The sequence below is a fragment of the Oikopleura dioica genome, chromosome XSR (assembly GCF_907165135.1).
Source record: "Oikopleura dioica chromosome XSR, OKI2018_I68_1.0, whole genome shotgun sequence".
Taxonomy (NCBI): domain Eukaryota; kingdom Metazoa; phylum Chordata; class Appendicularia; order Copelata; family Oikopleuridae; genus Oikopleura; species Oikopleura dioica.
This window is the reverse complement of record NC_137294.1, coordinates 313,268-336,513: the sequence shown is the minus strand read 5'-3', so window position 1 is coordinate 336,513 and position 23,246 is coordinate 313,268. Positions and strand designations below refer to the sequence as shown.

Sequence of the window (23,246 nt, the reverse complement as noted above, 5' to 3'; positions counted from 1 at the left end):
TTACTTTCTCGGAAACGACTCCTGCGAGGAACTCCGCCTTGAGGTCAATAATCATGAACGAATTCAATTTTTATTATAGCGCTTTCAGAAAAGTGAACTTTCAGAAAATGAGACGATTAATTTTGAATGATTGACAAAAGAAAGCATGCATTCCGGAAGTGACTCTTTCTCCAGCCGTTTGTTTGTAAATTAATTAACCTAAAAACCAATAATTACCACTTCAAGACAATAGATAATCTACCTAAATAGAAGAGGGATCGACGACGGTCTCTTCTTCCTTGATGAGTCGCTCGAAGACGGTTTCAACCTCGGTGTCGTCGGCGTGGTTCTCGTCCTGGTCGAGGCCGTCGCGGAGCGCTTTTCGGGTGGCGATAGCTTCGGGCGTGTTGAACTCGCGGAGACGCATGTTGTGGAAGGCCTTGAATTGCTCGATCATGACGCGGCGCTTCTCGACTTCTTCCTTGTTCTGGTTCGAGAAGAAGGCGCGGTCCTTGATCTCGAACTGGCGCGAGTAGTGTTTCATCTCCTTCTTGACCTTCTTGAGTTCCTTGTCCGAGAGCAGGGTCGGCATTCGCGGCCGCCAGACGAACTGGACAAGGCGGTTGAGTGACGATTCTTTGCGAATTCGTCGGCCGAGGAAAGACCAGATCTGGTACTCGTTGTCGTTCGGCCGGATCCACGCGGAGACGTAGGTGCAGACAAAGCGACCGGTTGGGTCCCACTCGACGTCCGTTGCGTACGGATGCTCGGTAGCAACGAGCTTGTAGTCGGCTGGGTTGGAAGAGTTGACACCAGTGTCGAGGAACATCATGCAGCCAGCGCCCTGTTGGAACTTGTTCTGCTGCAAGTTGAGGAGCTGTGCGAGGACGCAGTATTGACCGGCGGGCGACCAGAAGATACAGTCGATGGAGCGCAGGTCAGGAATGGTCACCAAAGGAGCAACCTTGCCGCCTTGAGTGACGTTGTAGATGGTGCAGGAAACGCGCTGAGGCTCGCCATGAAGCGTGCACAACTTGTTGCCTTTTGGCTCCCACATGAAACGCGTGACGCAGTCCTTGACCTCGATCGTGTCCACGGGCACTTCTTTCTCCTTGATGTGGAAGATCTCGAAGGAAGAGACGGTGCTGCTCTTTTTGCCCTTGACTGGTCGGTCCACTCGCACGGCCAAGTACTTGCCCTGATCTTGCCAGGCCATTTCGATGTTGTGGACGTTGTAGAGGTTCTTGACTCGGATTTCGTTGCGGCGGGGGATGCTGATAATGGTCACACGAGCTGGGGCCTCGCCCTGCTCTGGCAGCCAGTAAGCGATGAGGTTGTCCTTAGGGGACCAGCTGAAGCCTCGCACTTCTGGGCACTTGATGCTGCGCTTGTCGAGGAGGCCACAGTTGGGCACTTCGTAGACGGAGATGGTATCTGCCGTCTGCCTTGCAAAATATCGCGAGTCGCTGCTCCACTTGAGATGGGGCCATTCCATGTGGCCGCTCTCGCCGGTCTGGACGGTGAACTTTCGCTTCTCGCTCTGGCTCCAGACGTCGTGGATGATCACAGTCGAGTGGCCCTCTCCGCGCGCTCCGTTGCCGGTGCAAATGTAACGCTCGTCAGGTGAAAAGGCCATGTTGTCGACTTGGTCGTGCTTGAATCGATGCGAGCGGGACCAAATGCCTCGGGATTTCGACGATGCTCCGGCGAATTGTGGCGTGTACACCCAAAGAGCGATACCCTGGTACATGGTTCTAAATCAACTACTCTATGATGGACTTTTCTTTCCAATTACTTAGATTCAGAACCGTGCCTGGTCGTGGTAAGTGGCGATAAACTTGCCAGTTGGTGAGAAATCGACGCCCCGGTTGGTCCAGGATTTTCGGGAGTGAATCAACTCGATCTCCGGGCGTCGGTTGAGGTACGATTCCGTCTGTTTTCCGTCCGCGTAAGTGACGACGAATTGATCGAAGGCGTCCGGCTCTTCCATGTGTTGCATGAGATTGCCCAAGTCCTCGTGCTCCTTCCTGGTCGGTTCTTGCCACTCGGTGGGCGTGCTTTCGAACTTCTCGAAGTCGGTGAACAAATTCGCGCAGAAAATATGCTTTTTGTCAAAGGCGTACTTGTGCAGGTTCTCCATCGCGCGCAGAGCTGTTTCCTCGTCTTCGAATTCCAAGAAGCAGTAGCCCTTCGTATGCTCCATCATTTCTCCAGTTTTCTGAACGAAATTTGTCTATCAACTAAAAATGAATAAATTACCTTTTGCGGCGCCATTTCAGTGGGAAACTCTTCATAAATCGGCTCTCCAGCGAGTTTCTTCCAAATTCCATGAAGTTTTTCTTTCAACTTGGCGACTTTCTCCGTCTTTGGAATACCATCGATAATCACGACGTTTTCGATTCCATCTGCTTCTCGTGGAGCCTGAAAAGCAGAGTTTTGTAAAGTGAGAAAAAGACAAGTTTTTTTTACCTTGGCCATCAAATCGGGCAAAAGTTCCTCGTTGGAGATGTCATCGACGAATCCTTCCGGATCGTCAAAATCGGGCTCTGGGGCTTCTGAGTTTTCGCCTCCGGCGCGTTGCCAGCCTCCTTCTTCGACCATTTTCTGAAATTATTCACGATTATTACAGTTTTTTCTTCACAAATCGAAATTTCGCCGTTTTTCTGGCAAAGAAGAAAAATTAATATTTTTTTTTTAATTTCTAAAAAAACAGAAGATAAATGACTCATAAGTTGAACTCTCTGTATTAAAATTTATCTCTTATTTCCTGTGATTAGTCTTTTCGAGCCAAAACTACACGAAAAACGAGAAAAAGGCACTTTTTTTACAACTGAGCTGGCGAGAGAGTGGCGCAGCCAATCAGCGCGCGCTATTCAAAAATAATCCAAAAAAGAAGGATAATTTTCAAAAAACCATAATTTCTAACTAAAGCACGATAAATTTAAAATGGCGCCTCAAAAACTTCCTAAATTGACTCTTGAACAAAGAGAGAAGCTTAAACAGGCGAAAAGATATTGCATGAATGAAAGTATCAAGTTAGTAATTAATTTGAGTTTCCAGCATTAATTTGACTATTCGGCGTTTTATTAAAAATTTTATTCGAAAACGACAGCTTCAAAATCGAGAAAAAATCGAGAAATAAGAAAATTTCCAATTAAAAAAATGGAAATTCTTGAGAATTTTACAGTTCAAGGGTATATTCTAGCGATGAAGACAAAATTATAGCGCAAGAAAATCTCCGTCTCAACTGTAAAACGCTCAAAATTTTCAGTCTTTTTATTGAAAATTTTCTTATATCTCGATTTTTTGTTCGATTTTAGAAACGTCGTTTTCGAATAAAATTTTTATAAAAAAATTGAATAATTAAATTAAAAAAAAAAATATTTTATTGTTTTTAATCTTTGTACTTTGCCAGGCACTCGATGAAGAAAGAAGACAAGCAGCAGAAAGCGATCATCCAGAACAAGACGGCGGAGGCGATCCAGAAGCAGCAAGTGACGCTGCTGATGACGCAGTGCTTCATCGGCGGGCTGGACTACAACGTGGGCATGCGGGAGGTCCGCGAAGCCTTTGCGTAAATGCCCCCCGACTTTGAGACTCAAAACAATCAACGTTTCTTCGTTCAGTCCCTTCGGCATCCTCAAGGCCGTCAATCTCGACATCGACCCCCTCACCGGCAGACACAAGGGCTACGCCTATGTCGAGTACGATCTTCCCGAAGGCTCCCAGGCGCGGATTTTATTTAAAATCAACTTCCCACGAGAAATTTGTGGTAAAGTCGAATTATATAGCTTTCAATTTCTACCTTTGATTTTTCAATTTTCTGAAATAAAAATCCGATTTGAAGCTTGCGATCGAACAAATGTGTGGAATAAGCGTAAGTTTCTTCATTTGTAGAAAACCCTGTCCCTGAGCTCAGCAACCTGTGTTGAAAACCTGAGTCAGAAAGAAACAGGCTTTTGATAAAAGATCTTTGAGACCCTGACTCAGGTTGCTGAGCCCAGTCCTGTTCCTGACTTCCCTATTTTTAGTTTTCTAGCTTTGCCCATTTCTGAGGCTCCCTTTTCTTGAATTCATGCTTTTTAGTTGAACAACCGGCCGATCCGCGTTGGGCGCCCGACGAACACGGACGTCTACCAGGAGTTAATCGACAATTTGATAGAAAAGTCGAAGAAGTCGTCGATCATTTACGTTTCGAATTTGGCGCCTTCAGTCGTCGACGACGATCTCCGCGTCATCTTCTCGCCTTTCGGCGACGTCGTCAAAGCGGTGCTCATTCGCGACTTCGTTACTGGAAAGCACAAAACTTACGGTACCGCGGTTTTCTACCAATTTGAGCTTTAATCTTTGAGATAAGGCTTCGTCGAGTACACGACGGTAAAAGCAGCCGCGGATGCGACGGAATCGATGAACATGTTCGAATTGAAAGAAAAGCAAATCCGAGTGGGGCGAGCGATGATCCCGCCGCCGCAAGTGATCAATCCAGGACCAGTGCTGAATTTTCAACGCACCTCTACTGCCATGGTACGTTTCGACCAATCAAAATCTCCAAAACTATTATAGTCTTCTGACCAATCAGAAAGTCAAATGTTTCTGATGCGTTCTTTTCCGCTACTTCTTCTTGATCATTCTTTTGAAGGAAAAGATTCGCAGTTTTGATTTGCCAGAGAGGATTTTTGGAGACTTTGATTGGTCGAACCAAAGTCGGAAAAATCGGGGAATGTTCTAACTCGCTCTTTTCTAGGCAATCACGCAGGGAGAGACAGCAGATTTCGCGGCAATCGGCGCTCCTGGAGTTGCTTTTCCAAAACTCGCGCTCGAGTTGAAATGACCTCTCCCTTTTTTATCGTTTCTAGTTTCAACTGCCACCTTTCTACAATGTCCTGCAAGAGAAAGGTCTTGCTAGAACAGTAGCTACCTGTGACCTGCCGTTCCATGCTCAAGTAAAAGCTGCTCTTTCTCAATTTCGAGTTTCCTGTTTTTTATTTTTACTTTCAAATTCAAATAAAAAAAGCAAAAGACAGAAAAAAAACAACTCGTTCTTGATCGTTCAGAGCATCGTTTTCGGGCGCTATGAGTAAGGGATGAACTTTGAATGGCACTCAATAAGATGGAACTCGCCAACGGTCGAATGCCAGACTTGATCGACACGTCCGGCTCGGTCATCACCAAACACAGTCTTGCCGAGGCCGTCGAGGAGCGCAAACTACGCTCCAAGCAAAAGTTCAACTTGTTTGTCGAGGAGAGCTTTCCCGAACAAGACGATGTCGCTCGGCTAGGATAGTGTGCTTCCATTAATGATACGATTAATAATAATGATTTACAATTATGATAAATAATGATATCAAGGAAGACTCTGGACATCAGAGGAACAAACTAAGGTCTTCTACTTTCTATTTGTAAAAGAAAATAAGGGTATCAATACATAAGTTTCAGATTAATAATGACCTTTTAAAAAAACCTTTTCACGCTTGAAAAGATTACGACCATGCGACGCTGCTACTTATCAGGCCCTCTGCTGTGTTCAACCCGTCGAATTACGACATTGTAAATAGAAAAAGAACTCTTCTGCGAAAGCGAACGAAGCGAAGGAAACGAAAGAAACGACGAAAAATGAAAGTGCTACTGCCACTTCTGTGAAAAGCGGGAAGCTGGCGAAAGAAGAGGAGGAGGATGATGATTTGATCGATTTGGGAATGGTGGTGGCGCCGCGGCCGCTGCGACCTAGAAAGTCGGAATCGAAGAGTTCGGAAAGCGGATCGAGAGGTGGAGAGGCGGCGGAGCCAGCCAGGTTCAAGGACCCAAAGGGAAAGGCCGAACTCGAAGGTGGAATAACCGCGCGAGTGAGAAGGAGCTCCGCTCGACTCAGCGCTTCTCCAACTCAAGCTCCAAAGGGGAAAAACACAGCGGAGCCGGTTGCTTCATCAACTTCCCCGGAAACGCGGAGCGGAACGTCGAAGCGCAAGCGAAAGAGCTCCAACAGCACGAGCAGCGAGACCTCTGAAGCTCCTGCTCCAACGCAGCGCGTTTCTCGCTCATCTTCTCTTGTTACGGGATTTTTGTGTTTTGTCTTGACACGTGATCGAAAGTATAAAAGTAGAAGCGAATTGCAATTCTGCAATTTCCAATTGTAGCTTATTCCATTTTGAGTATTAGATGAGCTTCACTGCTCAATTCGAGCTTTGTTAATTTCGAAACAGAGGCAACAGAAAAGCGGCAAAATTAAGAAATCAAATGATAAGTATATTTACTCGCTTTTTTTTCTTTATTTTGACGTCAAAGCTAAATAACGCAGATAGATAAGAGCATACCTACCGCTTGGATCGATTATTAGAGCTACTTTTTTAAGAAATGACTTGTTTTATGATCGTAAATTTAAAATTGTAAATCATTTTAAAAATCCGATCTAAGTTCGAAAATCGAAGACTTCCGACTCCGCCGAAACTCAAAAGCGCTCCAGAAGCGTGTCCGAATCCCGGCCAAAGCGTGCCAAGGCAAAGAAGACTCTTCCGCTGCTTCGGAAGGCAACACGGAAAGTCAGCAAAAGCCATCCAAGTCTGCGAAGCCGCAACAACTCCGCGGAGTCACTGGTAAATCAAACAGAAGAGAGAGTGATTATTTTCAATTTCCAGGGCTGAAAAATCTCGGCAACACTTGCTACTTGAACACGATCGTGCAAGTACTCGCGTCGTTGAAATGCTTCCGCGAGGCGCTGCAAGAAGTCGAGTTCGCCGTCCAAAGCCCGACGCGCAACTCCTCCGACGACGGATCAAGTGAGCCGGTGGATGGACGCGCCAAGCGCAAACGCGGCGTCAACTCTCTGGAACGGCTTATTCAGAACTTTGAATTTATTCTTTCTTTAAGCGAGGCTCGCTTTTTTATTTACGCTTCAATGGATAAATTATTTTGGCCCCTGATCTGAATCCGAAAGTAGGACATTCTAGCGGGCTTAAAAACTGGGGGCTAATTACTGTAATTCGGCATTACAAATCGAACAGTTCAAAAGCCATCGATCAGACAAAATCGCTGCAGCAGCTGGTTGGGGAGCTCAATGCCGGCCGACGACTCACTGTGGAGCCGTCTTCGTTCGTCCAAGCAGTCCACGACCAGTTGCCCAACTTCAACGGCCACATTCAGCAAGACGTCCAAGAGTTCTTCTGCCAGGTACTTTTGCTCGCCCGACGTGCTCTCTTCTATGTCTTCAGCTTCTTTACAAGCTGGAAAAGGAGCGGACAAAGGGCTGCTCGGAAGACATTCTCAACTGCGTCGTCAATCGAATGTTCACCGGGCAGTGGCAGTCGGAAGTCATCTGCACCCAGTGCGGAAACAAAACCACCAAATCGAAAAGTTCAACACGCTGCCTTTGGAATTCCCAAATAAGTATTACAAGAATACTGGATCCGGCACCCAGGTAAATTTTCCCAGATTTGGAGCATTTTTTCAACAATTTTTGGTCAGCTTCAGCCTCAAGAGACTCAACCTACTAAGGTGCAAAAGTCAGGATTCCTGAGTCAGGACAGGTCAAAAAACAGGACCTGAGTTAACGACTATTTCAAGACAAGTATTTCACAAGCAGGGAGAAACAAGTACTTCTTCTTTCAGGAATGCTGTTGTCCTAAATCAGGCCTGAGTCAATAACACAGGGTAAAAAACAGGAAATTAGCAGGATGCATGTTTTTTTCTGACTTCGCTCAGGATCAGGTCAGGCTAACTTGCCAACGCCAAATCATTCAACCTTTTTTTTAAACTCAGAACAAAAACGTCTCGTTGGACTTCCTGCTGAAGATCTACACGAAGTCTGAGCGGTTAGGCCGCGTCTACAACTGCGAAAACTGTCGAATCAATCACAACTACGGGCGGACGCGGCGACAGTCCGTGCGAACAGAAGCGGACAAGCGTATTACAGTTCTCGAGTCGCCAAAGTGTCTCTTTGTCCATTTGAAACGGGCAAAATACAGGTTTCTGTCAATTTCCTTCTAACATACTATTTTAACTCTCCCTTCAGTCATTCATCCGGGCAGGAGAAGATCGCCTGCCACGTGGACTTCCCAGAAAAGCTCAACCTCACGCCTTACATGACGCACAAAGCGACCAGCCCAGAGTACGTTCTTCGCGCAGTTGTTGTCCACCACGGAAAGTACTTCAACTCGGGCCACTACACGACGTTTTGCTACAAGGACTCGGAGAAGAAGGACGGCAAAGCATCCGGCTGGGTTCAGGAGAGTTTTCAAAACAATCTCAAATTATTCATCTTTCATGAAAATTCTGGATCCTGCGTAGCAACCTGAGTCAGGGTCCTGCAAGAGCTTTGACAAAAAGTTAATGCTTTTTCAAGACCCAGACTGAAGTTACAGAGCGCAGAAGTTCTTTTGAAAAACTTGAAAAAAGTACAACGATTCGGAAGTAACTGGTGCAAACACTGCCGATGTCCTTGCCTCCCAAGCGTACATGCTCCTCTACGTGGACGTCGAACTGGCGAACGAGGAAGCTTGAACGATTAAAACTGCTCTATCTCTTTATTATTATTCTTTTTCTCTATTCGGCGCCAAAACCTCTCGATTATCATTAAAAAAAGACATACCGCTGTTTACCTCTTTTTTTTACATTTCTGCTGCTTTTGCTCAAGCGGCAGGAGATTGAAAATCACACAACCAAGATTTTTTTAATTCTGAAATTCAAATTTAAAAATTAAAAAAGAGAAGAGTTCTTTGTAAAAAATGAGCTTCGGTTCAAAATGAATTTGGGAGACATAGAAGAGAACGAAAAATTTGCTTCTTTGTTTTTTCTTCAAATCAACGTCCGTTCTTCTCGATTCTAGAGCCTAGACATAGATTAATTGAAAATTAAAAAGTTCATCGCAAAAAAATGAAGCAGAAATAAGCTTGCTTTTCTAAGATTGTCAATAATAATCGCTTGAATCGTCACCAAAGAGGTTCAAAAGTGACTTTTCAAATCAAGTACCCAACTTTTATCCCAACCTCGCGGTCTCAAATTAAAACTGCGCCTCTCATATTTGTTTTATCCACGGCATTATGATTGAAATTCAACTGGCCGCATCATAGTTAAACTTTTGTAAAGTTCTTTCAACTCTCGCAACTTGCTATTTTTCAGACTTCCTTTTTACTTCAATTTTACGCTTATTTTCTTATTGTGCACCTATCTTAATTAAAAGACTATCTCTATTTCGATTGTATCATCAAATGGAAACAACTATTTATTTATCGGTAGCACTTTAACAATTTTAAACAATCCAAAAAAGTGAAAACGAAAAAAATTAAAAAACAACTTAGGGACACTTGTTTAAATAACCAGTACAAAAGTGAACTGCCAACTGAAATTGTCTGGATTTTGTACTAACTATTCACATTCCTACTTCTTGCCTCTCTTTTCTTATCCGCTAAAATGCTTCGTTTCTAGATGCTGAGGCGCTTCCTGGCCATGTCCGCAGCAAACAGAAGTCTATCGATGTCGAGCACGATGCTCTCGCCGGAGAAAATCGCCGAGCTTGAGGACTCATTACAGGCATGTTTCAGACAGACAAAAGCAAATTTTTGATTACTTTATCCTTATTCATAGCTTGAGGAAAATTTTTAGCGAAGAAAAAATCGAAAAATTAAGGGAATCTCGGGTTTATTCGCGTTTGAAAAGTTTAACTCCCTGGTTCGTGAGGTTCTAGTCTTTCGCACGCGGGTTAACCTGTTTTGTGCCCTTTACCAATTTCTTGCCTACAAGATTATGCAAATCATTTTCAAATTTCTTAAGGGTATCTAGGCAATATGACTGAATTATCTGAAACGGTAGTCAGAACAACCCCTACTTCATCAAATTCAAAGACAGAATCGTGAAACTGAAGCAATCAGACCCCGAGACGTATCTAAAGCGTCTCGAGCTGATGCACCAGCAGCACGAAGCGCAGAAAAAGAAAGAAGCCGGAAATCCGAAGACGATGGAAGAAATGACGGCGGAACAAGCGGCTGCTTCAGCTGCGCAGCCAAGCTACGTCGCACCGAAAACTCTCGACAGCGTGATGGACTTGGAAAGGCTGAAGAACAAGGACGGAAAGGAGATTGGCGACATTTGGCGAAAGTATCATGCGCACAGATCGGCAGTTTTCGGTGAGCAACTGGACCTCCGGGCTCTTGCAGTCTAATTCTTCTTTTCTTCAGCGTCGATTTCGAAGAAGTACTGGGACTACATCGCCGCGATCAAGACGCATTTTCCCTCGTTTATCTACCCACTGCCGCGCGACGACAACAAGTGGCTCTTCTACATCGGCTTCTGGGGCGGAAACGAGCTCAACTTCACGACGCTGGAGCACTACAAGCTCAAAGGCGCCGATGCTCCAGTTCTCCTGTCCATGTGCCATTATCCAGACCTAATTGGTAAGGCAGAGCAGTAGGGCGCTCTTGCTGATTCTGTTTCAGACACGAAAGGAATCTGTTTAATGGTCGCAGATGTCGATGAAAGTCTAATTGAAAAGCAGGACGCTCAATTACTCGCCTACTACGCTCAGTACTTTCACACGGAAGCAAAAGGAATGAGCCTCGGTGAGTAAAAAACCAGCTGGTTGGAAGTAGTGTTAACTCAATTCTAGTGCAAACGTTTAACACGAGACCGCAGGATTTCAAGTACGAGGACGTAATCAAAGCCGTTGAAACGATTGGACAAGAGTAAAACTGACACTCACTTTTAAATTTATTTATTGAAGGCGAGAACTGCGCGCTTTTCACTGTGTAAAAGTTGAAACGAAAAAAGAATCGGCCGAATGAGTTGAGTTCCTCTCTTTTAGAATGTGAGTGATGAGGACTCTCTCTCGAGCTTTGCTCTTTCTAGCAGCGATTTTTGGACTTTTCGGCGTGGCGCTTGGAAAACCGGGGAAATCGCAGTTCAATCCAAAAACGCAGTTGTCTCTTTCGGCTGATGAATACAACATCACTTACGAAGGCCCCAGTCCCAATCAATTTTCCGCCAAATGGGTAAGAAGGAGTCAACAAAAAACCGAAAACTAGTCGCTTTCTTAGATTTCTTCGCGCTCTTCTTTGATCATCACTCTCGCCTGCGGTTATTGCTCACTCGATTCGTCAAAATCTCAAGATTCGAGTTCTGAAAATGACACTCCAATTTCCCTGAATATCAGCTGTTCTTCTGACGATCCCATTCATCAATTCAACAAATCGATCACCCATTGGAAGAACTCCAATAGATCATCCTCAAAAAAATCGACGATTTCCGGCTCAATCAAATGTGAAGTGAAATCAGAAACTTCAAATTTGGAAATGAGTTGCAGCGATTCGAGTATAACCATTGCCGCTATTATCTCGTTCTTGGCCATAATCGTGAGTAAAGCAAATGACCTCATAATAGAGATATTGCGTGTTTAGATATCTGCTCTGGCTTTGGTAATCTACGCCGTCAACTATCGCCAAAACGAGCAAGAAGCGCAGCTTCGTGGCTTCTTTTCGCCCGAAAAAGAAAAGCTCATTAATCGCTCCTCGCTGCGCCTGACTTCGAATTACACTCCTGAAAGACTTACAATCGTCAAGACCGTCATCGAGGGCGACTACGGTTCCTGCTTGATCGGCAAGTTCGAGCACGATGGCGAAAGTAGACGAGGTAGAATGGAAAAGGGAGGGAAATAACTCACTTGATTTTTTAGTTTTTGTGAAGAAACTGCGCGAAGTAAGCAACCGAGAAGAAATGATGGGCCGGGCGAAGATTTTCGAAAGATTGAAGCCCTGCGATCTCATTCTTTCCGTCAACATGACCAGCTTTCAAGAACGGAACTTCCAAGCGATGTACTTCCAGAACGTAGAAGGTAGTTCTTCCTTTCTCGAGACAAACAGTTCGACAATCGAAATCTAGGACCGCTGAAATGGTTTCTCAAGCGTTGCCAACTGCGAACAAATCCGTCGCATAGAAGTACAGTTAGCACTGTCAAACTGAAACGATTCACCTATCAGGCGGCTGAAGCACTCGCCTATCTATCGTAAGCGTTCTTGAACTACCGTTATATACTGCACCCGGGCAATCTTTTAAACCAGATTTGAAAACAACTGGTGATTCAGGTCGAATGACATCATCCACGGCGACGTTGCTTCACGCAACTTCGTCCTGGACGAATATAACGAAAACATTCTCCTGGGCGACACCGTCATCTCCCTCGAGCTCTTCCCGGCAGACTACTTCGAAGGACGGCCAATTCGTTGGCAAGCTCCAGAATGCATCGACACTCCCAACCACGCCAGTTTGAGCGGCGACGTCTGGGCTTATGGAATATTCGTCTGGGAGCTCTTCTCGTTAGCCCAAGCCCCTTACAAAGACATTGACTGTCTGAACATTTCCCAGTATCTCTCGGAAGGGTATCGCCTCGTTCAGCCAGATGGCTTTCCCGAGTCTCTTTGGAACTTGATCGGAAACAGCTGCTGGCAATACAGGTACTAAAATAAAACTTCTACAGGAAGCGATTCATTCCCTTTTCAAGCTCTTCAAAACGCAAAAACATCCACCAAATTCTTCAAGAACTGCAGCGTCTCCAAATTTGTTCCTCGTCTTCTCCAAACCTTGCTTCAAACCAACACACTCACTGACCTCCGATCTGTTCCCCTTTTTCTCCGCCACACTTCTTCCTTTGCTCTTCCAAAATCCAAAATCTCAAGTGCCTTGTCTGATTATTGATATTTTATTATGTAAATAAAGAACGCCTCTGATTCCAAAGAATGGTCTTTCGGCAGTTCACTAATCGCTCAAGAATTTTGTACACTGGCTGTTTGTGCTCCTTCTACGCAGCTAAGGCATCGTTTCCACTTTCGAAAGTGCGTAAAATTAAAATGATTCTAGGAAAGAGTATGGGAGAGGAAAATAAGTCTACGATTCTTGATTTTGTCTAAGTAGAATTCGAGTTACTTCCGCTAACCCTTCGCAGACTTCTCCTGCTCGTGAACGGGCACTCGATGGAGCCCACTATAGAACACAACTCGTTGATCATTATTCGCCCATTTTTCGCTGGAATCGAAAAGCTCTCTAAAAACGACGTGATTGTAGCTGAAGACCCGGAACAAGAGGGAAAGACTATTTTGAAAAGAATCACTCATTTGGCTGGCGAAAGAGGCAAATTCTAGATCAGCTGATTTTTATTTTACTAAATCGCCTACTGTAGCGTACTGGAGGCGGCGCGTGTATCTAGGTGATGGATGGGAAGATGTCGGGGAAGTTGAAGTTCCAAATGGATGTGTCTGGGTAGAGGGCGATAATAAGGAACGATCTATTGATTCTAGATTCGGGCTCTCATGCAGTCGCTTTCATTAAAGCGGGCCTTGTTTCCTGCGGTTTTTTCTTCCTTTGATCGAATGCGAGCCTATTTTCTGATCGTTTGGTCCGTTAGAAGAAAGAGCGATTTTTCAGAAGTTCATCGGAGTAATGCCCTTTGACGATATTTACCTTGACATGTTGATTGCTTTTCTGATAATATTCATTTGGTACTGACCATTGAAATCAATGCCGACTTTGGTTGCTTTAGAATGGATTGAGCCAGTTTGGAATTTGCTATGGGAAGATGTCGTTTGCAAGACTGTCTCTATCGAGGACAGGACCGAGCGGCACGGGCGTTGACTTGGGAGCCGGCTGAAAACAACGATGAGGACAACGAGGAGGACGAGAAAGAGAACGCGGCGAAATTGTGGAAGAAGAAAGACAAGATCAAGTGTTTCAAGATTTCGAAGGAGTGCGAAAGAAGTCGGCAAGATCACGAGTTTGGCACGATCACGTGCGAGACGATGATCGAGGACTTTCACGAGTGCCCGCTCACACGGGACTTCGACGTCGACGATTTCGTCAAGCTCGAGTTCGACGAGCGCCAGGGCAAAAGTAAGCAATTTTGTCAAAAACGTTTGGAATAATTTAAGTCCCTAAGGATGTCATCGAGAAGGTCTTGAAGCAAGGGGTGCTTTGCGAGGTCGACGGGCAGGGTGAATGTCTCTTCAGATTCTTCGCCTTTTCGTCGTCCCAGCTCCGCTACAAGATGTGCATTTTGGTCAACTACGACGCCAAGTGGTGGACAAGCAGGTGGCTCGAGTACGACAGCGGCAGACTCGACTTTCTCCGACGAACGAGACGGAAAACCCAGCAACGACGCTGTCTCATTTGCCCGTCGCTGATTTGGAACTACTTTGGCAAGTTCGCGGCGATCAAGACGGTGCCCAAGTTTGGCGCGAGATTGGGCCTTCTTCTCTCTTCTACACGCCACGCTGAGTTCATCGAAGACGGCAAATGGAAAATCGAAGAGGACATTCGACACCACGGTTATAACTTTACTGACGGTTGTGGACGAATGTCAACGAGTCTGGCCGAGCGGTTCACTCTCAACAAGCACTGCGCGCGGAGGTATTTTCTGTTTTATTGCCGTTTTCTTTATGAATCACTTTCAGATACTGCCATCAACCCTTCCAGGTTCCCTCCATCGTCCAAATCCGCTTCATGGGCTGCAAAGGCATCCTCGTTCACGACCCGGCACTTGATGGCAGTTCTCTCGAGCTCGTTCTCCGCGAATCACAGGTATTAACCATAACAGCACAAGTTCAACTCAAGTCTTCAATTCATTGAGAAAAGGGATTCAGAAAAAATTCGACTGGAATTTCGCCACGATCAAGGGCCGCCTAAAGTACACTGAGCGCAAGCAAGGGCGCACGGGCAGACTGCTGGGGATCTGCAGAGGCGGAGAGTCGAAACCATTCGTTTACGGGCGCTTGAATCGGCAATTTGTGTTAGTTTTATCCGCCCTGGGAATCGCTAACACGACCTTTCTCGAAATTCAAAACGAATTCTTCGACCTCGTCAAGTTCAGCCAGCAGAACATCTCGTCCGCGTTCGATCTTCTTTCTCTCTCGTCGAAAACAGAAGAAGCGGAAAAACTAACGCTGGAAAACATCGACTGCGAAGACGACTTTCCTCCGGACATCAAGCTCGCAGTGGAGGGCATCTACGAGTCGATATTCCAACGAAGCTACTCGCTCACTTCAGATGCAGATGCGAAGAAAGCCGAGTCCGCAGCCTTCTCTATTCCTCTGCGACACTCGAGGAATCTCTACGGCGCCGCGGACTTTGGCCAAACTCTGCGCAAAGGCGAGTGCTTCATCCAGTACACCGACTACGATGAGACCTTTCTTTCGAGCGGCGAAACGAGGCGATCGAGGAGGCGGCTGATCATCCGCAGCCCGCCGAATGGCACTAGAATCGTCGTCATGAAGAGCCCGACTTATTATCCCGGCGATGTGCGTGTATTAACCCAGCGTCGTGTCCGTTCCCTCGAACATTTGACCGACGTGATCGTTTTTCCAACGCATCAGTCGCTGGAGCGGCCGCATCCGCACGAAATCCACGAAAGCGATCTCGACGGGGACGAGTATTTCGTCTCCTGGGATCGTCGCCTCATTCCTAAAAAAGTGGAAGCCCCTTTGCTTCCCTGCTCACGCATTGCCCCGCCCGTAAAAGAAAACATCAGCAAGGACGATTTGATCGCCTTTTTTGCTCGTTACGAGTCCCCACTCGGCCTGGTCGACAAGAACTACAAAGTCTGGGCGGAAGAGGTGGGCCCAGACAGCGAGCAGTGCCGCCAACTTGCGAAAATCTTCTCGGAAGCGGTGGACCAAGCCAAGCATGGCGGAAGGGTGGAAATCCCTGCCCAGCTGCGGCGCAGAACAAGCAGTAGCGAGACGGGTTTTCTCCTCGAGCGGGATTTAACGGACGGGCAATTGGTGCACGCCGTGCTTCTTCGCAACTTGCTCAGGCAGCCGGCGAAGGAGGCGGCGAGAAACCTGCTCAAGCGGCTCTCCATCACGCCGAATGTGAAAACGGAGAAGGAGAGGAGCTTCGTTCTCGTCTCCAGCGCGCCGAAAACGAGCGATTACTTCGAAATGATCCGCGGCCGGGTGTTTTCACATCCGGAGCAACAACTTGTGCAATATTTAATCGAGCTATCTCAGTACAACTGCTTTTTCGATATCGAAACACTGATCTTCTTCTTCCGCCCGAGCGATAGCGACCCAACGAAAAAGGTAAAAATAACAGCAGCGCTTTGAATAATAACTCCTTGAAACAAACAGAGCATTTCTTGCGTTGGCCGCTTGGGCTCAAATGTTCGCCACGATTTCCTCTTCAACCCTTTCTCTTTCCAAACCTCTTGCTTCATCGAATTCGACGTTTTCTCGTGCTTCGACTTCACGCCCTCCCTTCCCGAACTGTCACTGTATTCCTCCGGAGATAATCTTGAGCAAATCCACGGTAAAGCAACACTTTCTTTCTAGACTAGAACAAACTAACTTTGTTTTAAAACTAGGCAAAAAGCTGTTGAAAGCGGTTTTGAGCGCATCGCAAAAGTCGGAAAGCGCGCTTTTCCACTTGGCTAGATGCACGGATTATTTCTCAAGAACTGGGAACCAAAAACTTCAAAAAATGACGCGTCAAAAACTAAGAAAAACATCAGAGAATCAAGAACCAAGAATGAGAAATCAAAAATTCTAACTGTTGCTTCTTCTTCATTGTCTTCCAAAATGCGGCTTCCGAAAAAACTAAGGGTATACTTGTAGTATATCGTATACTAAAAATACGCGGTTTTGCTCAGTCTTTAATTCTACTCAATTTCAACCACGGAGAAAGTTAAAACTTTCAGAAATAAAATCGTCACTAACGAAAATTCACTTCAGAATCCAGTTCATTATTTAACTAGTACAGTATTACTTTTATTACTCACATTCTTATTTAGAATTCACTTACTATCGACTGGGCTCGGCGACCTGTGAAGAAAACCTGAGTCAGGGCCTGAAAGATGCTTACATTTTATGAAAAGCTTTTCCAGAAACCTGACTCAGGTTTTCTACACAGGCTGCTGAGCCAAGACGAAGATATTTGTTCTTTCCTTCAAATTTATTTATTTGATACTATCATCGTTCATAGCTTCCATTTTCGATTATAAATAACAAAAGATGGCATTTTAAGAAAAAAGACGATTGATCAGTGATGCATTCAAAGAAAATGCAAAGATGGGCAAATTCGATCGGGCGATCTAGATAGCATCAGTTGCATCTTTTTTTGCCCTGCTTTTTTCTCTTTTCTGTTTTCTTGGTTCAAATCAAATTTTGAAAATGGTGACCGAACTGAGAGACGTCTCCAACTTGCTGCAAAACTTGGAGATTGGGAATGCCAGAGTCGAGGACTCCAAATGCTCCAAATGCAAGGGCGACTTCAGACACCCGCTAGAAATGCCCTGTCGCCATATTCTTTGCTTCCCCTGCGTCGTTGCCTGCTGCACGTAAGTTTTGTTTCGCATTAGTATTTTCCACTTTCTATTTTTCAAGAAAAGCGTACGCTGAAAACATCGTCTGTCCTTCCTGCCATTCAAAGGTCACCTTCCCACTTGGCTCGATCAAAAATTTGCCGCCGATTCTTGACACGCGCCAGCAAAGACTCTCGCCCGAAGAAATTGATGCTATTTTGAGTAAGTTCAATTTTCTTTGTTTCTTTGTTGATTTCAACGATTCAGAACAGGCGAGTCAACGGGTCAACCCGCGGCGCGTGATTGAGCTCGATGGAAGCTTCGTCGAAGATGAGTCGTTCGAGGTGATCGATGACGATAATTCTGATAGCGAGGATGGCGACTCCATCGCGATTTTGAGCGGCTCATCGTTTGAGGAGGAGGAGCCAGAAGAATCTGAAACCAAAACTAAAACAACAACGGAGACGGAGACAGAGTGAGTCCCACTTTCTTCATTACTTACTTCAATAACGAAATGTTTAGGAGCCGAGTGTTGTCTGATCTCAGCGAAGCTTCATCCTACGAGCAGCCCTAGAACTTCTCTTTCTTATTTAACTTCAATTCGAAATTGCGATCACTAAAATTCCCAATTCAATTCACTTTTACTCCTAGTAGATTCATTCACTGTCCTAAAAGATTAAGATTACTGCCACGAAGTTCAATAAACAAAGCTTCACATGTTTTATTATTTTCCGAGAAAAAATGATTTTTTTGGAAAGTTGAATTTTGGTGTTGAGGGTTGCTGTTTAGATGTCGCTCTCGGTGGACCGGGAGACGTTCTATCGGCGCATAAAACGGCTCTACGCCGGCTGGAGTAAAGAGGGATCCAAACTCAGCGAGGCGGATGCGGTCATCATAGCTGTCGGTAAAAATGACGAGGATCAATACAGGTAAACAAAAGGGCGAAAATTGAAGCAGTGTTATATTGTGACCGTTCAGTAAGTCGGTGACGACTCAAATCTGGCTGATGGGCTATGAAATGACAGATACAGTAATCGGCTTCACAAAAGAAAAGATGGTCGTTATCACGTCAAAAACAAAGGCCGAGTTCCTCCGTCCAATTATCGACGGAGCAAAGGCAAGTTCTTTTTTACTCTTTTCTTTTTATTTTTCTCTAATTCCAGAGCAGCGAGAACGCGGATGGAACGCCAGAAGTGACTGTACTCATCCGCAGCAAAGAGGACAACACGGAGAACTTTAAGAAGTTCTACGATGTGGTCAATGGCGACACAATCGGCTCCTTCACGAAAGAAGCCTTTGCAGGCCCGTTTTTCAGCCAGTACAAAAAGGACTTCAAAGTCCGGGCCAAGAAAACCGTCGACATCTCCGGTAGATTCCGATAAATTTTACTCATCTTTGATTTATTCGCGTTTTTTCAGTTGATGTCGGCATCATTTGCGCAGCGAAGGAAGAGCACGAAGTGAACTCGATGAAGAAGGCGGCGCGATTGACGACAGAAATCTTCAAAGAAGTCTACAAAACCAACTTGATGGAAACGATCGACGCGGACAAAAAGATTCGCCACGTGAAAATGTCTGCTTTGATTGAGGACTCGCTCAAGGACCAGCGAAAGCTGCTCGGAATCGACCCTCAGCATGTGGAACCTTGCTTCACGCCGATCATTCAGTCTGGTGGAAACTACACGTAAGACCTTTGTCGCCTTCTTCTTTGATAGTCAATTAACCTGCGTTTAGTTTGAAGTACTCCGCTCAATCGGATAAAGAGTACATCCACTTCGGCACGATCATTTGCTACTTGGGCATTCGATACAAAAACTACTGCTCGAACATGGCGCGCACGATGTTCGTCAACCCCAGTGACAAACAGAAGGAGATCTACACGACGGTAACTGAGTGCATGGATCACATCATGGAGAAAATGACGCCGGGTACAAAGCTTTCAGAGCTCTACGAAGCGGCAAAGAGCTTCCTGAAAAATAGCAAGAATCCAGAGCTGGCTGACAAGCTCGGCAAAAACATCGGATTCGGAATGGGCATCGTATTCCGAGAATCAGCCCTTGTCATCAGTCCAAAGGTAAGTTAACTCGTTTTCCGGAGAGCGACTCAGAATTGAATTCTTCAGTGCGACGAAACACTTAAAAAGGGAATGGTCTTCAACGTGAACTTGGCCTTTCCAGACTTGGAGAACGCGGAAGGAAAAGACGAGAAGAGCAGAAAGTACGCGATCTCGCTGGCCGAAACTATTCTAGTGCAAGATGGACCCGTCGTGAATCTGACGGCAGCGAACAGGCGAAAGACGAAAAACGTCTCGATCTACATCAAGGAAGCGTCGGACGATGAAGACTCAGACGACAACATTCAAATGCCGGAAAAGGCGATGGGCCGTGGAATGCGCCAGACAAGCTTGGCATCCAAGTAAACCTTTCTCTTTGATTGATTCTACCCTGTTTTCTAGCAAGCGAGATCATGACACAGCTGAAAGTCGGCGAAAGATGAACCAGGATAAACTGCACGACCAGTTGAATCAGGAAGCGAGGGAACGAATTCTCGAAAACAAGGATGGCAAAAAGGAGGAAAAACGAAAGAAGACCAACATTTCTTACAAGACCAGTGAAGGGTTCCGAATCGATAAAAGATGACAAGAAAGGCTAGAGTAGTCATTTTTTAAGTTTAAAATGAAGTTTTGAAATAGTGCGTAACCCAAAGCGCAGCGCTCATTTTCCAGTCGAGCGGGAAATCAGAGACGGCAAAATATTTATCGACAAGAGGTACGAGACGCTCATCATTCCATTCTTCGGAATGGCCACTCCATTCCACATCTCCACGCTGAAGAACTGCTCTTCTTCGATCGAAGGAGACTACACCTACCTTCGTCTCAACTTCTTCGTCCCTGGCTCGACCATTTCGGCGACGAAGAGTAACACCGACGGGCCCTATCCCGAATCTGCCATTGACGTACGAACTAACACCCTTTTTTCAATAAAAATTTGTCTCTTAGGGATCGTTTATGAAAGAAGTGACATTCCGGGCTCCAGGACAAACTGGCGCCGCGACCAACTTAAACAACGCCTTCCGAGGACTCAAGGAGCTTCAGAAGAAGTTCCGAGCCCGAGAAGCGGAAGCACGAGAGCGAGCTGGAATCGTAACGCAAGACAAACTCATCCTCAATCAGAATCGTGGAGCGCCCAAACTCAAGGATCTCTACATGCGTCCTTCGATCTCGCAGAAGCGAATGCAGGGATTCCTGGAAGCACATACAAATGGCTTCCGGTACACTGCGCAGCGAGGAGACAAGTGCGTATTTTTGGACTTAGAAAAAAGCTAACTGCTCGACTTTAGGGTTGATATTCTGTACATGAATATCAAACACTCGATCTTCCAGCCCTGCGACAAAGAAATGATCATGGTCCTCCACTTTCATCTCAAAAACGGAATCATGATCGGCAAGAAGCGCCACGTCGACGTCCAGTTCTACATCGAAGTCGGCGAAATCACGACCGACATCAACCGAACGAGCAACCTTCGTGACCGAGACGATCTCTACGCCGAGCAGCAGGAGCGTGAGCAGCGCCATCGTCTCAAGACTGCGTTCAAGAACTTTATGGAAAAAGGTAAAAATGGAAAAATCTCTCGCCAACAGACTTATGTTGCTTAGTGACGCACATTACTCGCGACATGGACTTCGACGTGCCCTTCCGCGATCTTGGCTTCTCTGGCGTGCCCCATCGTTCCACCTGTCTTCTCCAGCCAACCTCCTCCGCTCTTGTTAACGTAACAGAGTGGCCTTCCTTCATCGTCTCGCTGGAAGACGTAGATTTCGTCCACTTTGAGCGTGTCTCCTTCTCGCTCAAGAATTTCGACATGGTGGTCATCTACAAAGACTACGCGCGCAAAGTGAGCTCCATTACGTCGATTCCGATGACTTCGCTCGATGCCATCAAAGGTAACTGATTAATTTATCACTTGCGATTGCTTAAATTAAATCTCAGAGTGGCTGAACTCTTCGGACATCCGCTACACAGAGGGAGTTCAATCGTTGAACTGGGGCAAAGTTCTCAAGACGGTTCTCGACGATCCTGAGGGTTTCTTCAACCAGGGCGGTTGGGACTTCCTGAAGGCGGACGACAGCGCCAGTGAGAGTGAGGACGACGACGAGGACGAGAACTTCAAGGTGGACACTCAGAGCGGCTCCGACGAGGATGATGACGATGACGACAGTGACAGTGACTCGTACGACTCGGAGACAGAGTCCGACAGCGGTAGCGACGAGCAGAGCCTCGGCAGCTCGGAAGAGGAAGGAATGGACTGGGACGAGCTGGAGAAAGAAGCAGAACGGGAGGACCGCGGCAAGCGATACGACGAAGACGAAGTAAAATTCTCGCTTTCTCTTCTTTTTTCATCAAAACACATTTTCAGGACCGAGGCGGCAGCAAAAAGCGAAAAGGAGACAGCTACGGAAACAGTTCTAAAAAGCAACGACGACGTTGAACTGCCAATTAATTGAAAATTGAAAGAGATATTTTTATTTTTTTGAGCTACACATTTAGTATAATCCTGTCATTTATGGCACTGAGTTAGAAAATTTATTTTCACTGCCACTTTGCTCCATTTAAAGAACCCAACAAATGATAACTTATTCAAGCGTTTCTTTCTTTTCAGGATGTTTCGCCAGCAGGATCCGAACGATCTGCAATATGTTCGGCGAATAACGACTCCACACTCCAAGGAGATAAAGTACGTCAAAGCTGAGCCAAATGAGGTGAGAGAGATGAGAAATGGTAGATGGAATCGGAAAATACTCTTATTTTATTTCAAATTAAAAAATTGGCTATTTAGGAATTTCATCGATTCTTGGCGGAGCTGCAGCCCAACGACATTCACACAATCGATTTCGAAGAGCATCTTAATGTTTACTCGAAAGGGGAAGCGGTGGGCACGGTCGGGATCAGCGTCGACCTGCGGGTGGAAGACAACATCATCCAAATCGAGGCGGAGACGAACATTGAGGCAGCGGGGATGGAAAGCCGCCAGCAACTGCTTTGTAATTTGACGGCGAAGCTGGAGCTGCGTTACGAAAAACGCATCGAAGAAACCCTCCAGTTCGAGAAAACGACAGAGATCAACTACTTGACGGGGAAGGGATACAAGGTCACTCAGACGACGTATTTCTTCGACAGCGAAACTGAGCAGAAGTCGGAAATGTTCGTCAACGTCGAGAAGTGGCAGCACATCTTGTCCGAGGGCGCCTGCGTCGTTTTACAGAGACTGTTGCCGAAAGTCGGCGTTTATGAAATCGAGCTGCCGTATTTAGGTAAGAACGAGGCATCTTTATCAAAAAATGCAGGGATTCATTTTCAGATGTGGATGCAAAACTCATCTCGTTATCGTCCCTGTCATCGTTGGGCCACGGAAAGCAGAAGATCAACGAAAAGGAAGTCGAGGTTGTCGGCATCCGAAGATCGACACAAACCGCTTATGGAAAGAATGTAAGACAGCGCGCCTTGTAAAGTTGTGACGATAAATTTAGTCTTATAGATTGTGGCTCTTCGAGGACGGGCACATTTGCGTGCGAGAGACGGACCAGGGAGAGCTCCAGGCGAAGGTATCCGAAGTGCCAACGCTGGTGCAGGATAAGGAGGACAAGGTGCCGGAGTTTCCGGAGAAGCGAATCTTCTGGAGAGACGATATCATGCTCAGATCAGAGTACAGACAAGTAAGTTCGAGTTCTTCTCTTCAGGAAAGTAGTTGCTTTCAGAAAGCAGCGGCGATCCTTCGGCAGAACCAGCAATACCTGACGGAGAATCCGCAAATCGTCAGTGTCGTGCGCGACTTCTACACCGCAGTCATCACCGAAAAGCCAGAAGACATTTATGCCTTCGCGCGCGAGCACTTTTCCGCCTTCCAAGAACAGTAGTTTCCCCAATCCTTTTCTTTATTTTTATACAGTGTACACTCACCTTCGAGAAAAAAATATATTTTTATAAAAAATCGAAAAAAAAACA

General features: G+C 45.9%; 8 protein-coding genes across 9 annotated transcripts; 7 read left to right on the top strand and 1 right to left on the bottom strand.

The window, feature by feature from the left end:
• Nucleotides 1–44: 44 nt before the first annotated feature.
• Nucleotides 45–2,592, bottom strand: LOC145707867 (eukaryotic translation initiation factor 3 subunit B-like). The gene is made up of 5 exons (XM_081785451.1): nt 2,449–2,592; nt 2,239–2,400; nt 1,793–2,197; nt 242–1,720; nt 45–198 (listed from the first exon to the last, which is right to left on the bottom strand). The coding sequence occupies exons 1-4, from the start codon at nt 2,578–2,580 to the stop codon at nt 242–244; spliced, it is 2,178 nt and encodes a 725-aa protein (XP_081641577.1). The 5' UTR covers nt 2,581–2,592; the 3' UTR covers nt 45–198.
• A 255-nt stretch (nt 2,593–2,847) lies between these two features.
• Nucleotides 2,848–4,991, top strand: LOC145707870 (poly(U)-binding-splicing factor PUF60-like). Its single transcript, XM_081785454.1, has 7 exons — nt 2,848–3,014; nt 3,395–3,553; nt 3,606–3,708; nt 3,827–3,856; nt 4,066–4,291; nt 4,337–4,503; nt 4,724–4,991. Exons 1-7 carry the CDS (start codon nt 2,926–2,928, stop codon nt 4,808–4,810), a joined length of 861 nt encoding a protein of 286 aa, XP_081641580.1. The 5' UTR covers nt 2,848–2,925; the 3' UTR covers nt 4,811–4,991.
• Nucleotides 4,992–9,388: 4,397 nt separating this feature from the next.
• Nucleotides 9,389–10,745, top strand: LOC145707871 (ATP synthase mitochondrial F1 complex assembly factor 1-like). The gene is made up of 5 exons (XM_081785455.1): nt 9,389–9,501; nt 9,785–10,094; nt 10,146–10,361; nt 10,404–10,526; nt 10,574–10,745. Exons 1-5 carry the CDS (start codon nt 9,397–9,399, stop codon nt 10,651–10,653), a joined length of 834 nt encoding a protein of 277 aa, XP_081641581.1. The 5' UTR covers nt 9,389–9,396; the 3' UTR covers nt 10,654–10,745.
• A 27-nt stretch (nt 10,746–10,772) lies between these two features.
• On the top strand, nt 10,773–13,446 carry LOC145707252 (tyrosine-protein kinase RYK-like). Its single transcript, XM_081784745.1, has 7 exons — nt 10,773–10,955; nt 11,001–11,315; nt 11,361–11,592; nt 11,636–11,794; nt 11,842–11,965; nt 12,045–12,413; nt 12,461–13,446. The coding sequence occupies exons 1-7, from the start codon at nt 10,779–10,781 to the stop codon at nt 12,564–12,566; spliced, it is 1,482 nt and encodes a 493-aa protein (XP_081640871.1). The 5' UTR covers nt 10,773–10,778; the 3' UTR covers nt 12,567–13,446.
• Nucleotides 13,447–13,499: 53 nt separating this feature from the next.
• On the top strand, nt 13,500–16,921 carry LOC145708596 (uncharacterized). Of its 2 annotated transcripts, none has more exons than XM_081786281.1 (6): nt 13,500–13,842; nt 13,881–14,358; nt 14,403–14,529; nt 14,592–16,028; nt 16,077–16,254; nt 16,310–16,921. In XM_081786281.1, exons 1-6 carry the CDS (start codon nt 13,524–13,526, stop codon nt 16,492–16,494), a joined length of 2,724 nt encoding a protein of 907 aa, XP_081642407.1. In that variant the 5' UTR covers nt 13,500–13,523; the 3' UTR covers nt 16,495–16,921. The 2 variants fall into 2 exon arrangements, with proteins under 2 accessions (XP_081642407.1, XP_081642409.1); XM_081786283.1 differs by having other exon boundaries at nt 13,702–13,842; nt 13,889–14,358.
• A 51-nt stretch (nt 16,922–16,972) lies between these two features.
• Nucleotides 16,973–17,963, top strand: LOC145706374 (uncharacterized). The gene is made up of 4 exons (XM_081783762.1): nt 16,973–17,281; nt 17,328–17,467; nt 17,513–17,720; nt 17,768–17,963. The coding sequence occupies exons 1-4, from the start codon at nt 17,115–17,117 to the stop codon at nt 17,817–17,819; spliced, it is 567 nt and encodes a 188-aa protein (XP_081639888.1). The 5' UTR covers nt 16,973–17,114; the 3' UTR covers nt 17,820–17,963.
• A 45-nt stretch (nt 17,964–18,008) lies between these two features.
• On the top strand, nt 18,009–21,880 carry LOC145706373 (FACT complex subunit SPT16-like). Its single transcript, XM_081783761.1, has 13 exons — nt 18,009–18,174; nt 18,224–18,362; nt 18,409–18,613; nt 18,664–18,928; nt 18,979–19,318; nt 19,367–19,659; nt 19,700–19,855; nt 19,956–20,199; nt 20,243–20,538; nt 20,584–20,855; nt 20,900–21,187; nt 21,234–21,613; nt 21,661–21,880. The coding sequence occupies exons 1-13, from the start codon at nt 18,035–18,037 to the stop codon at nt 21,730–21,732; spliced, it is 3,090 nt and encodes a 1,029-aa protein (XP_081639887.1). The 5' UTR covers nt 18,009–18,034; the 3' UTR covers nt 21,733–21,880.
• A 23-nt stretch (nt 21,881–21,903) lies between these two features.
• Nucleotides 21,904–23,225, top strand: LOC145706372 (ciliogenesis-associated TTC17-interacting protein-like). The gene is made up of 5 exons (XM_081783760.1): nt 21,904–22,003; nt 22,081–22,555; nt 22,603–22,730; nt 22,772–22,957; nt 23,000–23,225. The coding sequence occupies exons 1-5, from the start codon at nt 21,905–21,907 to the stop codon at nt 23,156–23,158; spliced, it is 1,047 nt and encodes a 348-aa protein (XP_081639886.1). The 5' UTR covers nt 21,904; the 3' UTR covers nt 23,159–23,225.
• The last annotated feature ends 21 nt before the right edge of the window (nt 23,226–23,246 follow it).

Coding starts and splice junctions, on each gene's coding strand:
- LOC145707871 (XM_081785455.1), top strand. CDS start 9,397: ATGCTGAGGCGCTTCCTGGCCATGTCCGCAGCAAACAGAAGTCTATCG. Junction 9,502..9,784: donor AGCTTGAGGACTCATTACAG/GCATGTTTCAGA, acceptor AACGGTAGTCAG/AACAACCCCTACTTCATCAA. Junction 10,362..10,403: donor CCATTATCCAGACCTAATTG/GTAAGGCAGAGC, acceptor ATTCTGTTTCAG/ACACGAAAGGAATCTGTTTA.
- LOC145707870 (XM_081785454.1), top strand. CDS start 2,926: ATGGCGCCTCAAAAACTTCCTAAATTGACTCTTGAACAAAGAGAGAAG. Junction 3,554..3,605: donor GAGGTCCGCGAAGCCTTTGC/GTAAATGCCCCC, acceptor TTCTTCGTTCAG/TCCCTTCGGCATCCTCAAGG. Junction 4,292..4,336: donor TGGAAAGCACAAAACTTACG/GTACCGCGGTTT, acceptor CTTTGAGATAAG/GCTTCGTCGAGTACACGACG.
- LOC145706374 (XM_081783762.1), top strand. CDS start 17,115: ATGGTGACCGAACTGAGAGACGTCTCCAACTTGCTGCAAAACTTGGAG. Junction 17,282..17,327: donor TGCGTCGTTGCCTGCTGCAC/GTAAGTTTTGTT, acceptor CTATTTTTCAAG/AAAAGCGTACGCTGAAAACA. Junction 17,721..17,767: donor ACAACGGAGACGGAGACAGA/GTGAGTCCCACT, acceptor CGAAATGTTTAG/GAGCCGAGTGTTGTCTGATC.
- LOC145707252 (XM_081784745.1), top strand. CDS start 10,779: ATGAGGACTCTCTCTCGAGCTTTGCTCTTTCTAGCAGCGATTTTTGGA. Junction 10,956..11,000: donor ATCAATTTTCCGCCAAATGG/GTAAGAAGGAGT, acceptor TCGCTTTCTTAG/ATTTCTTCGCGCTCTTCTTT. Junction 12,414..12,460: donor AACAGCTGCTGGCAATACAG/GTACTAAAATAA, acceptor TCCCTTTTCAAG/CTCTTCAAAACGCAAAAACA.
- LOC145707867 (XM_081785451.1), bottom strand. CDS start 2,580: ATGGTCGAAGAAGGAGGCTGGCAACGCGCCGGAGGCGAAAACTCAGAA. Junction 2,401..2,448: donor TGCCCGATTTGATGGCCAAG/GTAAAAAAAACT, acceptor TCTGCTTTTCAG/GCTCCACGAGAAGCAGATGG. Junction 1,721..1,792: donor TCGCCACTTACCACGACCAG/GCACGGTTCTGA, acceptor ACCATGTACCAG/GGTATCGCTCTTTGGGTGTA.
- LOC145706372 (XM_081783760.1), top strand. CDS start 21,905: ATGTTTCGCCAGCAGGATCCGAACGATCTGCAATATGTTCGGCGAATA. Junction 22,556..22,602: donor AATCGAGCTGCCGTATTTAG/GTAAGAACGAGG, acceptor ATTCATTTTCAG/ATGTGGATGCAAAACTCATC. Junction 22,958..22,999: donor TCAGATCAGAGTACAGACAA/GTAAGTTCGAGT, acceptor AGTTGCTTTCAG/AAAGCAGCGGCGATCCTTCG.
- LOC145706373 (XM_081783761.1), top strand. CDS start 18,035: ATGTCGCTCTCGGTGGACCGGGAGACGTTCTATCGGCGCATAAAACGG. Junction 18,363..18,408: donor CAATTATCGACGGAGCAAAG/GCAAGTTCTTTT, acceptor CTCTAATTCCAG/AGCAGCGAGAACGCGGATGG. Junction 20,856..20,899: donor CAAGAACTTTATGGAAAAAG/GTAAAAATGGAA, acceptor TATGTTGCTTAG/TGACGCACATTACTCGCGAC.
- LOC145708596 (XM_081786281.1), top strand. CDS start 13,524: ATGGGAAGATGTCGTTTGCAAGACTGTCTCTATCGAGGACAGGACCGA. Junction 13,843..13,880: donor CGACGAGCGCCAGGGCAAAA/GTAAGCAATTTT, acceptor GAATAATTTAAG/TCCCTAAGGATGTCATCGAG. Junction 16,029..16,076: donor ATAGCGACCCAACGAAAAAG/GTAAAAATAACA, acceptor TGAAACAAACAG/AGCATTTCTTGCGTTGGCCG.